At 39.7% G+C, this 15409-nt stretch overlaps 1 protein-coding gene across 1 annotated transcript in view; it reads left to right on the top strand.

Annotated features, from left to right (window-relative positions):
• PDZD2 (PDZ domain containing 2) overlaps window positions 1-15409 on the top strand; it is a gene marked incomplete at its 5' end in the record, with an annotated part of 204392 nt that overhangs the window by 97967 nt on the left and 91016 nt on the right. The window contains one exon of the mRNA XM_081320244.1: window positions 6554-6971. Within this exon, the coding sequence (XP_081176370.1) occupies window positions 6554-6971 (418 nt within the window). The remainder of the gene's footprint in view (window positions 1-6553; window positions 6972-15409) is intronic.

The raw sequence follows: 15409 nt of genomic DNA, 5'->3' as shown, positions 1-15409 counted from the left end.
TAATTGGCTGTTGGGAGGAAAAAATACAGGTAGTCCTTGACTTACGACCCCAATTGAGCCCAAAATTTATGTTGCTAAGTGAAGCATTTGTTAAGTGAGTTTTGCTTCAGTTTACAACCTTTCTTGCCACAGTTAAATGAATCACTGCAGTTGTTACGTGAATCTGGCTTCCCCATTGACTTTGCTTGTCAGAACGTCATAAAAAGTCATCACATGATCCCAGGAGGTTGTGTGGCAAAGGTCATAAATATGAGTCAGTTGGCAAACTTCTCAATTGTGATCACTTGACCATGGGGATGCTGCAGTGGTCATAAGTGTGAAAAATGGTCATAAGTCACTTTTTTCAGTGATGCTGTTACTTTGAACAGTCATTAAATGAACTATTGTAAGTCATTAAATGAACTATTGTAAGGGACCTGAAGACCTGGCTCTTTGAGCTTTCCAGCCCAAGCTGAGAGTTTTTAAATGGGGTTTTATATTTTTTTTCAGGGATCACATTTATTATTTTTAACTGTTTTTAACTCTTGTATTGTATTAACGTTTTTTAAATACTTTGTAAACTGCCCTGAGTCCTACGGGAAAAGGGCAGTATATAAATTCAATAAACTTAACTTAAACTTAATTCTACCTGCATGGCAAACTGTGAAAGTTTCAGGATTAACGTACTTAATGATGATTAGTAAGATACGCTAGTGGTGGCCTATGTAAATTTATGGCACAATAAAAAGAAGCATTCCCTTTAATGTGAACTTACCTCTTGGTGGCTTCATCCCGTTTTCTTAGCACAGTGTAGGGGTCACTGTCTTCCTTCATAATTTTTTTTAATCCCCAGTCTGGTCTACGTACAGTTACTAATCCCAGGGAGAAAAGGGGACATTTGGTGGTATTTGAATTGGTTAAGTTTACCTCTGCGGTAAAAGTCTTTCTTTGAGGAAACAAAGAGAATTTTGGGCAAGAGAAATGATGGCTGATTCTCTTGATTTTCCCAACTGCCAACGCAGATGTTGTCCACATGGACTGTCATGATGTTTGTTCAGTCTTCCTCCATTCTTTAGCTTCCAGATGTGTTAGACAATAAATCTCATCACCCCAGCCAGCATGCCAACGATGGGGCTGTAATCTAAAACATCTGGAAAGCAGAGGAAGTCTGCGCTGGGCTACCACATACCATTGCAGCTTCCTTTATTACAGTGTTATTGGTCTGTGTAAAATATTCACTTTCTGAGTTTGTTTGCTTAAATGAAAGGATGGGTGCTCTTGGTATGCCTTGTGGGTACACAATGATGGTAGAAGATGTAATGCAGCTTTCACCAGCTGTACACTCTCTGTGTTGGACTTTTACTGGAGAAGTGTAGAAAATGAAATCCTATGAAGCATATTTAAAGAACCTAGACCGGAAGAAGTGATGTACACCTTGGTTGTCTACAAATCTAGACATTTCTGAGAAGGATGCATGTCACACCACGGATATAGCATAACATGGTAGAAGAGAGGGATTTTACAATTTTAAAGTGCAACCCACCTGAAATGACAATCTACAATCTATATTTTTGTCTGTTTTCAGAGAGGCCCTGTCTTTTTTCTTCCACAGGAACAGTTGCAAGAAAGTTGTTCATTTCTGTTTTAAGGATTTGGGGCAATTTAGATTGGGATAATGGCAGGGAAAAAACGAAATCCAGATTCTTAAAGGCATTTTTCCAGTTTTGCATCTGTCAATCCATCTATCAGATTTACAGTATATTCAGCTTTCACTCTGGGACCTCAAAATAGTGCACATAGGAGCCCTGCCTCATTTTATTGTCACAGCAGTGATGTGATGATGACATGTCTCACATTTACCATGTTTTAAAACATTTATCTGATTTAGAAGATGGATATGAAAACTATAATTCTTAAAGCAGGGTTCTTCAAACTTGGCCCTTTTATGACTTGTGGACTTCAACTCCCAGAATTCCTGAAGGGCCAAGTTTGAAGAACTCTGCTCTAAGGGAAAACTAACAGATAATTTTCAGGAAAAAAAATCTTGATTAAATTTCTGCAAGTTGTTACGTGTGCCAGGGAAGATTTCATACTAGAACTCTGTCAAATAAATGCATCTTTTTTGAGACATCAACCTTCCATAACTGAGTTCTTTCCAAATTCATTGGGGTTCATGCTAGCTGAGAATTTTGGGAGGTGTAGTCTCAATGAACCTGGAAGGGACCAGTTTTAGGCAGGCTGTTCCAAGATGCAGCGGTGTCATTTATTTTTTCTGTCCATCTTGCATGAGGTCAATTTACAGCTGAAAGAGAAGGCAGGAACATTTCACAGTAAATGACTAATTAAATCACTCAGCTGCCTGCCAACTAAAACTTCAATATGAAAAGAACCAGAATAACTTCAGTTAAATGAGGACAGTGAGATGAGGACAGCGACAATTATATGTGTTTTCTTGTTCTACTTGATTAATTCTCTCAACTGATGTTTCTGTTGTGAGACCTAACTCTAAAAAGCAGCTTGCTATACCTTTTTTGCTTTCTAAATAAATCCCATTCTGTCTGAAAGGATAAAGTGGGATTTATTTAGAACACTTTTAAGATTTGATTTTCCAAAAGTTTATGTTAACCCATGGTTCCACAAATCAATTGAGTGAATTATCAAGGTAACTTCTTACATTAAATGTTTTCTGGTGAGACTGATCTATCAGGGCCACCTGGTCTACCCCAAATATGGGACAGAGCATACTGCTTCTTACATTAATCAAACAGACACAGTTATAATCGATACTATAATTAAGACTTAAGCTGAAGGTGTCAAAAGATGCAGTTTAGCTAAGAGTCAAGAATCTTCCTTTTGTAGGTTGCTTTTCTGCATAAAATGACTAAACACCTGCAGATATACGTTATCCAGGCCTAGCTACATCTTATAGTTGACAGTAGAGATTGAATTTCCAGCTTGGCTTGTGTTTCAGATCTATCTGGTTTATGACTAAAACCAAGGTCCTAGAACAGGGGTGGGCAACCTTGGCTCTTTTATGACTCGTGGACTTCAACTCCCAGAATTACTGAGCCAGCTGGCTCAGGAATTCTGGGAGTTGAAGTCCACGAGTCATAAAAGAGCCAAGGTTGCCTACCCTTGTCCTAGAACAGGGGTGTCAAACTCAATTTCATTGAGGGCCGCATCAGCATTGCAGTTGCCCTCAGGGGGCCAGGTGGGCGTGGCCTACTGGGTAGGCATGGCTAGAGTGCATATGGCCTACTGGGTGGGCATGGCCAGCTCTACATCGTTCGCATCAAGGGTACCTATGGAGGCCTGGGCAGGAGTGGGACAGATCTGAGGGTCTCTGGCAGGAGGAGGGTCTCTGGGCCAGGGCCAAGGCAGTGGGGGCCGTTCCCTCACTGTTTCCAGGATGGCTTCGCGGGCCGCATGAAACCACTTCGTGGGCTGGATCTGACCCCCGGGCCTTGTGTTTGACATGTCTGTCCTAGAAGAAGGTGGACACATACAACAACCTCAGTCGATCAATCCCTTTCTAAAAGCCTAACTGCCTGTTTCCTCTTATTCTGTTCATTTGATTTAGAATTGTTAATGATGGTGGCTTTGAACTTTATTTTAACTGAATTATATTTTTATGCTAAAATGGTTCAAAAATACAATCACTACCGGCCATTGGGAGTTGCAGTTTCTGCAACCCAGAACTCACGTATTTCCCACTTCCTGTTTGCTGCATTGGAAGATTGTGATGTGTTTGCCACAATGTCTCCCCCATGACACCATCTGTACTCTTCTTTCTTCCATCTCAAAATTTTCACAGGGGAAAAAAAGAGTTTATTAAGACAACTTCCCCAACATAGGGTTTTCTGCTCTTGTCAGAGGACAGTTCTCACTATTATTAGTTCTCACCATTTTTAGTGAAGAATGTTGGATGTTGGGAGGGAAATCCCACAGCATTTGAGATTGGAGGTTGGAGATTATTGCTGCTCTCTTTCTCTCTCTCTCCTCTATCTGTCCGTCCATGCATCCATCATCCATCATCCATCTATCTATCATCTATCTATCTATCTATCTATCTATCTATCTATCTATCTATCTATCTATCTATCTATCTATCTATCTATCTATCTATCTATCTATCTTTAAGAACTGCCCATCTTTTAGTGGTGTATAATAAAATATTAAAGTGTTAAAAATTATAGAAAATTTAAAAGAGAAAAAAGATGTTATGAATTAATTAACAGGTGGGAGGAGATGATCTTTCAGGGCACCAACCATCTCCATGGCTGCGTGCTCATCTGCACATCCTGAACAAGTGCACTGAGCCATGTTTTTACAGCTGTATAGAAGGCCAGGAAAGTGGAGGCCCAACCTCATCTTTGGGGGAGGGAAGCTTGTTCTGCAGGGTGGGGGAAACAACAGAGGAGGCTCTTTATTCTTGTTAGACCTCACTACTAACCTTGGAAGAGTCCATTGATGCTTTTGGCTGATGGGTAGGGATACAGGGATAACTTCCGTTCAAGGTGGAATTGAGGTCAGCGTCCTGCTTTCCCTTCTCTCCTCTTTCCAACACAATGCATCTCAGTGCAAGAAGTCTTTAGATACCATATTTAATATAATTAAACATGCTGGCTGGGGAATTCTGGGAGTTGACGTCCACAAGTCTTAAAGTGACCAAGTTTGAGGACCTCTGCCCTATCACATCTTGAGCTGCTTCCAAGATACCTATCTCAACTTCTGCTCTTCTGCACATTTATCATTCTGATTGGCACCCACACAACTTGCTCTTCAGGCTCAAAATTTTGGTGTGCAGGGCAATCAAGGACTTGTTCTAATCCAGTCATTACTAAAATCGTGTTCCACATTTTGTTGCAAATGGTGAAATTAATACTATGTATGGCTCTTTGAGAAGCATTCGGGCCTCTTTTGACTACTCCTCAATTGACCTCTGCTTCCCAGGAGACCTGGGAACAGGACTCACAACAAGTAAAGAAATTTATTACTGATGGCTTTAATGAGAGGAAATATTCAAACTCGATGGTAAAATAATTATTGCAGAGATGAGAAGTACTGTGAATGAATTAGTTAAGTGGAATCTGTTACCAGCTTCTTAATGTGAAGGGTTTTAATTGAATCCACTTTCATCCAGCGGAATCCTCCCTTTGCCAGAGTGAACATTCCAGTTACACAACAGTGATTACTGCAGTTTCTGCTTTCAATATCACAGCTTCACTGAAATCTGGTTAGCAATAGGCTTTTTCCTTTTTATTTTATTTTTAAAGGATAGCTTAAAATATGAAAGCAATAGTTTTCCGTGAGAGCCTAGGGGCCTCCAAGCTGAAAATGAGAGGAACACAAGGAGTACTAGAATGGTGTGACAAATTTGAATATAAACTGGATTGAAATCCTTAAGGCATATGGAGTTTAAATGCTGAAAATAAAGTACATAACCTCCTGAATACTCTGAGGCCAGATTTATTGAAAGCTTGGCTGGTTTCAAGCACTCTACAAGCTGCCAAAAGTGGGGTTTGGGGTGCTATTTATCCTGCTGGCTGCCAGAACAAAACAGAGAGTTGATAGAATCCAGCCTTTATTGGCAGGATGTTATAGCATAGAGACTCTATTTTTGCCTTGGGTGGGTGGGGGCATGGTGATCTGTGTCCCAATCTGAGAAGAACTCCACAAGATAGGAGAAGGCTCCAGGAAGAGGTAAAAGATGTCACCAGCAGTAATGGCATGTTCCACAAGGTTGTGCAGATGATTTCAAAGAAGGTTGGCATGGATTCAGCAATTGCAAAGAAGGCATATTGATATAGACACATAGGCATCATTCACAAATAATACTAGGTCAGATTTTTAAAATTATGGTTGGTTAAGCAAGCCACAGTGGTCTAGTTCAGCCATACCACTACCAACTGAATCATGTTCTGGTTTGGTCATAGGGTTCTGCAGTGCTCAGAAGGAACCAATTTAGCCAGGAGTCACCTTAGCATGGAGGAGGTCTATCTGCATGCATGACTTTTATGAGAAAAAGAACCTTCTTGATCTTATATCTCCAACGTGGCTGCAATGGCTCAGTCTGGAGTAGAGGCAAGGATACCTCACTAAGTTTTGCATATCTTTGTACTTTTAATATTTGAAGAGGTTCCATTGAAGCTCCTCTCTGGAAACCTGGACATCACCTGAGACATTCTTTTTCAGTCAAATCTTATTTCTCATCCTGGAAAGCTTTTGGCTCAGGAATTCTGGGAGTTGAAGTCCATGAATCATAAAAGAGCCAAGGTTGTCTACCTCTGGTATAGGTTGTTCTTTGCCACAGTTGGAACCATCAATAGGTAAGTGCATATTGCAACTTACATGGAATTCAGAACTGGTCTTTGAAGAGCCGATTCTCTATGAAAGACAAGAAGTTAATGGGAAATGCATGACATAATCCAAATAAAGCTTCCAAAGTTGGTTTCTTGGGGTTTCTAACGTGGACACAAGAATCAGGTGCTTATTGATTTATGTCTATGCTTACCTTTCCCAAGCAAATATATAAAACCTTGCATTTTCTTTTTCTTTCCCCCCCCCCCTGCAGTTACCTGGCTGATCAGTGCTGGAATGGCGGCTTCATCTACTTGATCATGTTGCGCCGAATCAAGCGCAAGGCCCCTCTTCCTCCGTCAAATGGCAACAATAGTAAGAGCACCGAACCCAAAGCTAGGCCTATCTCCGAGCCCAGTGGGAAAACCACTCAAAATGGCAAAAGGACGAGAAAGTTTGGGGTCATTACTAGAACTGTTCCTGGTGGTAAGGACAGCAAGAGCACCTCCAGAACAGATAATGAGAATGGACATTGCACCCTGGATGGGTTGCATTCAGAGGCATCCAAAACAGAGAATCAAGCAGAGGATCAGCTACTCACAGCAGACTTCCCTTTTCCAGGAGACCATTACCGTTCCCGTCTTTCAGATGGAGGCATTCTAGACCTAAACTCCAGTGAATTATCCTTGCAGGTAAAGAGTTTAAGAACTTTCAGTACTTGGATACCAGAAAAATGTGTGTGTGTGTGTGTGTGTGTGTGTGTGTGCGTGTGTTTAAAAAAGTGAGATGGTGTTTCCTTCAATATTTCAACCTTCTTTGAATATTTAGTTGTGTGCAGTACCGAAAAAGGTTAAAATGGTCTATGCTGGCCTGGGAATTCTGGGAGTTGAAGTCCACACATCTTAAACTGCCAAAGTTGAGAAACACACTACTCAAATGAATCAGTTCAAGGGATGCTTGAGTGTTAAAGCAACCACATCTTCTCAATAAGACTGTTTCGAATACCTTCTTCAGTTATTTCTGCATGCATGTCTATATAGATATTTCGTGTTGCTGATGGTTCCAGTGCTCTGTGCATCATGTACATATGGAGACAATATGGAGGGGTTTTAAAGTAGCTATGGGGAACCTTCTGGAGGACATGGCTGCTTTAATGCTTTAAGATTAGGAGCTTTGCTTGTACTAGTGCACTTCAACAAGTGCAAATGCACTACCTATTATATTCTGGACTGGTTGCTTCAGAATTGCCCCTCCACAACTAAACACTGAAAATTCAAGCATGCTATTTGAAAAATAATTTTTGGCAGAGTGAGCAAGGCAGGAGGCCATTTCCCTTGACTTAATCATTGTATAAACTTGTGTGTTTAATGTACATCATTAGTGCCAACCTGGTGGCAATAAGAGGCAAGCTGTTGAACTAAGAGCTGAAGTGTTGTGTGTTTGAGGCAAAAATATTGAATGTTGAAATGCTGAATGCTAAATATGAAGCTTTCAGCTGAGTCAATGCTCAAGACAAGACTGAACTGAGAGCATGGAAAGAACTCCTGCCACAGTTCTGCAGCTGTTTATAAATATGTGAAACCCAGTTGCATTTTCACACTATGTTGAGTTTAGTTTTAATTGTGGTTAGTTTTTTGTGGTTTAACTTGATGTGTAAACATTCACTGTAGCATGTGAATCCAGAAAATACATTAAGCATTTAGTACAATTCCAGCTGATTAGACTGTATCTACATGTACAACTCTGGGCCCATTCTGGACTTCTCCAGTGCAGGGACTAGAAATATCGATAGAGCAGTTCAATTAGGTATTTATGAATTTTTTCAGATCTTCACTGGAAAACTAGCTTCATGCTGCAATTCTCATTAGTTTCCTTAACAAAAGCAAGTGGACTTTGTTTTCCATGTGTAGAAGGGTGGAGGGACACCTGCTGAGACACAAAATCTGATGAATCTCCATGATTAAAGGGGAGAGATCTTGCAAACCAAGAGTTGAAAATGTTGGCATAGCTGTTTGCAAACCAAATGAGCTCTAGGGAATAGTCTTCCATCAGCACTTCCTGACATCATTTCCTTGGCAAGACCTTTAAACTTTCTACTGGGTTATTGCAAGCACCTGAACGAACATAATCACCTTTTGTTTTTAAAATTATTAAGAAACACTATTCGCCTGGACTGATTTTTCTTTTCCCCCCCAAAACTGGTTCTCTTCACTTGCTCATACCTTCTTTTTGCCTTCATCTAAGCTAAAGTTCATCTCAAGCCTGTGTTCTTTGTTAATGTATAATCACTCAACCCTAGATACTATCTGGAGTAGACAGTCAAGAAACAGTACATCTTAGTATTTATAAAATACCTTTTCCTTTGTCAGAAAGCACCTCCAGGGATACTTGTTTATCTAAAGGTGCAAATCTGTAGAAGTAAAAATAGGTTTATTGTTCTCATTCATCTTCTGAATTAAAGTTTTACTTACATGTTCATATCTGTTCCACCTAGTCTTATTGACTAGGCTGGGTTAAAAGAATCAAAGTGTGGGATGTCCATCATCTATGGTACCTTGTTTTATATGATGGCTGCAAAAGACTACAATTCCCTTTTTTTTAACTTTCCAGTGAGGCTTAATTGGTCCCTCAAACATTGTCAAGTGACACCTTGACACTTTTCTTGCCTTCTGTGTGTGTATATATATATATATATATATACACACACACCTAATGTAGAACTACATATGTATTCTGTTTATTCATTTGGAACATTTATATGGCTGCCCAATTCAACCAAGGTGAATCTGGGATGGGGTGCCAAAAAAAAAATCAACAAAACCTGCCACACAAAAGAATAAAAAGCCACAATTCTATAAGTAATAATGAAAGAATAAAATAAATAAAATAAAATAGTGATCCCAATAGAAATAACGCCAACATCCAATTAGGGCTCCAGCACATCACAACCGAAGGACCAGGGAAAAAGCTATGTCTTGACAGGCTTCCTGAAAATCAGGACAGTTGGTCCAACTGCATGTTAGGAGATAGAGACCACCACCAAAATCCATACATAACAGAACATAGCAGACCAACAGAGTTGGAAGGGACCTTGAAGGCATTCTAGTCCAATCCCAAGCTGAGACAGGAAACCGTATACCATTTTAGATAAATGGTTGTCCAATCTCTTCCTAAAAAACTCCAGTGTTGGAGCACTCCCAACTTCTGGAGGCAGGTTGTTCCACAGATTATTTGTTCTGTCAGGAAATTTCTCCTTAGTTCTAGGTTGCTTTTCTCTCCTGGATTAGTGTCCATCCATTGCTACTTATCCTACCTTCAGTTGCTCTGGATACTTCCTGGGTCCTATCAGATTAGAGTTACCAGCTAGCTGAATCAGCAAAGGTGGACATGGGTCATTAGAAAGAAGGACAAATGGAGGCAGGGAGAGGAGAACACATTAACTTTTTAACTATTTTGGCATCTGCAAGAAAAATTACAGTGAAAACTGCAATAGCAAAAAAAAAAAGATCTCTACGTGTATATGAGATGACTTGCTGGCGTCAGACTAGTTTTTCAATCCCAGGAATGTGCTAGAGCTGGTTAGGAGGCAAAAGCTTTCAGCGTGTCACTGATTAAATCTTTTCAGGAAGAGATAGCTTGTAGATATTAAAAAAGAAAAGAAAAGACAATGCTTGATTTTAACACTATGCCTCCTGGAGAGAGGACAAAAAAGGAGAACGTATTCTCCTTAGGCTGGTAGCCCTATATTAGATGTTTCATTGTTTCAGTAAAGAGATCTGGAATGTGCCTTCCCTCTCAGAGCATAGGGTGAAGGAAGATTAGGGATCTAAAATTGATAACCAGCATTGTGGAATGCATTTGGAAACTGCCTGGGAACCAGTGCAGCTCACCCGGTGGTGGCACCCTACAGAGCGAGTGAGAAGCATCCACAATCACCCATGATGCTGCATTCTGGACCAATTGTACATTCCAGATGGTTTTCAAGGACAGCCCCATGTAGAGCACTTTGCAGTGAACCCACTGGGATGTAAGTAAGGTTCTGAGTGAATGAAGCAGGGCCAGGAAAGGGTGCAATGGGCACACAACACAAAATTGTGCAAAGATTCTCCTGCCCACAACTGCTAAATACTCCTTGAGCAGGAGCTAGGAGTCTAGGAAGGCTCCCAAATTACATACTGAGTCTAAGCAGGGCAGTGTCACCCAGCTCAAAATCAAAGATGGAGATTGTTCAGTCCTGGCGCCCAAGGGGTCCCAACCCACAGCCACTCAGTCTTGGCATTCTTCCCCATCTAGGCACTTCCAGCCTCCAGCCATTTGACAGCTTCATCAGACTGGCTGGAGGCAGAGGTATACAATTGACCACCCCCTAGGAATAACGATTTCACTACCTAGAGCAGTGTTTCTCAACCTTACCAACTTTAAGACCTGTGGATGTCAACTCCCAGAATTCCTCAGTCAGCCATGCAGGCTGGGGAATTCTGGAAGTTGAAGTCTATAGGTCTTAAAGTTGCCAAGATTGAGAAACACTAACCTAGAAATTGATCTTAGACTTACCTCTCTAGTCTTTTTTCCCTCTGAAACTATGACCTGGATTCAGATTGGTTTGGCTTTTGACTTCTAGATCAGCTCACTGAGTCTTCCTATGTTTGTTTCTTTGGCTATAAATAACTTTTTGGAATTTATCTTTGGACTATAAAATGGCAGTTTTGCTATTCCCTAAGCCTACACAGGAGGGATAGTAGAGTCCAGTGTTCAATTTACAATTATAGACTAGTAAAGTTAACTCCCAGATTTCTGGGATCTTCCTTTGTGAATGAATATTCATTCTTCTGATTTGAAAGGAATTGTTCCATCTTGAGATGAACGTTCAATCAAACCTAGTTTTTCTTAATGAATGGGAATCGTGTTTAGGAGGCAATCCTGCTCCAAGTATTTTCTCTCTTTTGAATGTAGGTCCCAGGATGCTACTCAAAGGCCAAATATAGTCCTTCTCCTGGAACAAATTATATACCCTGCTTTATGTTATTTGCCAACCAGAGTACTATAGTTAAATCAAACCATGATTTAGAATGACAATATATTCTTAATCAAGATTTATTTTAGCATGGTCTGTTTCCAAAGGCCTTGGATGCCTTCCCTGCCCCCCTTTATGGTTTTTCTTATTCCTGTCATTTTCTGCTCCCAACAACTCATTACATTCAGCCTAATTTGAAAGCTTATCTTACTCCATTGAAGAAAGCTGCAGGAATTCTTTTCTTCTTTTAGACTGCCAGCGGTAGAATTAATTCACTGTGGATAGAGCGTAGACTGATATTACTTTCCGCTCAAACACTGAAGAGCTGATCTTGCACATTCTACAAAAGAAAGTTTAGATTTACGGCTGAATGCCGTTGAGTAAGAAGCAACTGATAGTTAGGGCTCCCTGTATGCATTTGCGTGGGGCGGGGGGGGGGAAAGAGGGCAAATGACATGGGATACAACTATGTTAACTTGTAGGATGATGTCATCAAGTTCCTAGAGGTAGGCCTCAACTTACAAATGGTCACTTACTGGTTCCAAGTTCCCAAGGACCCTCCTGGGGGATACCTACAGCCAGTGGTGAGATTAAGCCGGTTCACACAACTGGTAGCTAATTTTTTGTTGCCCAGGCCCAGAATGGACTTCCGGAAGCGGCATCCACAGAGAGAACCGGTTGTCCACATATTTGAATCCCACCACTGCCTACAGCCAGGATCCACAGTTCCAATGATTATGCCCCTCCTACCGTAGTCATGTGACTGCACTTTGGGTGCTCGGCAACCAGGCTGCATTCTGCATTTACGTCTGTTAATAGTATCCTGCAGTTTTACAACAGTTTTGCCAGATTCTAGCATTTACTTTCAGTTTTTAGCAAAAGTGGTCCACGGGGTTGCTTAACGACCATGGTGTTCACTTAATGACCACAGCACCCGCTTTATGATCATGGCAGCCACTTTGTGACCACAGCATTTGCTTAATGTTTGCCACCAGAAATATCGTAAAATCCAGTTAATTATGGATTAATTTGTGACCATTTTGGAATCATTCGCCTTTGAAGATAGGGATGAATCTCTGATGAGTACATATAAATCATCATTGCACTCATGTTTTACTGTAGGAATACAGGTAGTCCTTGACTTATGACCACAATTGAGCCCAAAATTTATGTCGCTAAGTGAAACATTTGTTAAGTGAGTTTTGCCCCATTTTACAACCTTTCTTACCACAGTTGTTAAATAAATCACTGCAGTTGTTAAGCTAGTAACACACTTGTTAAGTGAATCTGGCTTTCCCATTGACTTTGCTTGTCAGAAGTTTGCAAAAGCTGATCACATGACTCCGGGACAATGCAACTGTCACAAACATGAACCAGTTGCCAAGCATCCGAATTTTAATCATGTGACCGTAGGGATGCTGCAATGGTCAAAAGTATGAAAAACAGTCGTAAGTCACTTTTTTCAGTGCTGTTGTAACTTTGAACAGCCATTAAACGAACTGTTGTAAGTCAAAGACTAACTGCATGCTTAAAACACTAATGCACTAAGAATGGAGCATGTAAATTATCTACTAATATTTATTGAGGAGCTTTCTGTGTGTGTCGGAAGGGTAAGAAAATCAGGATTATGGCCATAACTGTATGAACAAAGCTCCACCTTTTCATCCTAACTTTTTTGACCTCTCCCCCCCTGCAGAGTCATCTGTTTATTGATATGAAATTACCCTGAAGTTAATAATTTAATCAGACCCTTCTATAATACTTGCTATAGTCATTTGGAAGTAATTATATTTTTTGGCAGGAATTGTAATAATTGTACAAAAAATAAACTTTATTCTTATGTCTCTTCCTTTTTTTCAGAGTTCAGAGTGGTTTCTGTAAAAAACATATTGAAAAATATACCATCACATTAAAAATCTTTTAATATCTTTTTCAGAAGAGAAGGAAAGCAATAACACCAATCATGAATCTGACCATGTGTGCAAACTTGAGAACCTTTTAATGATCATCCCAAATTGTGTTGCAGCCACAGTGGGTTTATTCACTTATTCCTGTATTCTGGAACGAATAATGGATTGTTTGATTCAGTTAAAGGCTGAATTCATACTTTCGTTCACAGAATAATTGTGGATGCCTTTGGAAAATCTGAAGATTTGAAACTACAGAGTTATTTATCATCTAATCATTTTTTGATGCCCCATATTACAAATTAGCTAAGCTCTTACTTTATATGCAACCATAAGGTGGTTCACATTCTCCCTTCGCAGTTTTGTGTGAAAATTACAATCACATTCAGCTCTATTTTGGTCTACAGATAGGTCTCAGTTAGTGTGGTTAATGAATCCCATCAAATGGCCACATTATTTGAATTCACGATACCTGAAGTGACATTTCTATGGAAAATAAGGTAATTGGTTCCAGCTCATAGAGATAGGCAATAAAAAAAATTAAACATATTTTTAATCTCTATATTAATGAAATATTACAGTTAAGGACAAAAAGAATGTACTTATACTTTAAATCTATGGTTAAGGAAGTCATAGAGTAAAGCAAAATAAAAATGAAAACTCCTACATAGATTCAGACTATTCCAACATCTTATCCTAATTTAGTTGCTATGACCACATTCATATTGTTCTGTTATATCAAATTTTTGCTCTAATGTAATAATGAACTTTTTAAAATTTCTATTGCTTTCCTCTGATATTTGTCCATTTTGCACAGAGGAAGATTAGCAGCCTCTGAAACCCAAAATGCAACTATGTACATTCATTGACTGTATTTTGGATCAATTAAATTTGACCCGGTATCAATTTACAGTTCACAATAAATCAAATATTGCATTATTTTAACTCACACTATTTTATATCTTGTATTCAAATAGAAAATAGGTGGAAGGTGTGTTTGATATGTTTGCCACATTGAATTATTTATAAAATAAAGGTGGAATGTATATATATAGGAGCCTTGGTGGCGCAGTGGGCTAATGCCTCCTTAAGTAACACCAGCTGCCTGCAATTAGTGCAGGTTCGAGTCCCACCAGGCTCAAGGTTGACTCAGCCTTCCATCCTTCCGAGGTAGGTAAAATGAGGACCCAGATTGTTGGGGGCAATTAAGCTGACTTTGTAATAATGCCGCTTGGGGCCCCCCCAAAAGCCCTAATAAGCAGGCATATACATAGAATGAAGGCTATTGCTAAGCACATTGTTTTGTGCTTAAATTGTAAGCCGCCCTGAGTCTTCGGAGAAGGGCGGGATATAAATGGGATTAAAAATTAAAATTAAATTAAATTATATATATATAAATAAATAATAAATAAAGCAATCTCTTTAAGTTGTTTTACAGTATAACAGAGAAATACATTCATTCCACAAAGTCCTTGGTTACCTCAGTGCTGAAAAAAATGGTATATATGATGGGCCCTCATAATTTCAGCCATTGCAGTGTCCCCACAGTCCCTAACTGTGATTTCTGTCAGCTTCCCATAAGCAAAGTCATTGGGGAAACCAGCAGGGGATGTTGGAAGTAGTGGTTATATGAGGCCCTTGCTTAACAACCTGTGCAGTCCTTACTGTAGTGATAAGAACTGGGATTTATAGAATTGCCGTTGGTAAGCGACGTTGTTACATGATGTTGTGATGGCAATACTGGTGCCAATTGTCATTGCAAGCCAAAGATTACTTGTATTTTGCTTTTTGTCTGTGAATAGAATCAAATCTGGCTCCTTTCCATGTCATTTACGAGGCTGTATCTGCTTCAGCAGAGGGAAAGTCTCATCTCTGTTGCATGTTTGTAAACTGTCTGCCTTAGAGGGATCCTGGCAACAAGCTTGTCGGCAGATAAATTGGGCTGAATATTCTTGCAGTCTGACTGGATTCATATAGTATTCTAAGCCATGGTTTATTTAATTGTGCTTTCCTGAATAAACTACACTTGGCTAAATATACACCAAGCCATAAAAACATCATTTATAAGCTCCTTTTGATTGGGTTTACACAATGTACAAAGTCCAAATGAAACAGTGTAGTTTATAACGATTGCAATGAATCCATCATTGATTGGGATTACATTTCTCACTAAGCCAAGATGTTCTTAACAAGTTATAATTGGCTTCAT

This window comes from Vipera berus (genome assembly GCF_964194415.1).
Source record: "Vipera berus genome assembly, chromosome: 2".
NCBI classification, from domain to species: domain Eukaryota; kingdom Metazoa; phylum Chordata; class Lepidosauria; order Squamata; family Viperidae; genus Vipera; species Vipera berus.
Note: the sequence above shows the minus strand (reverse complement) of the source record. Positions and strands in the feature narration are given on the sequence as shown.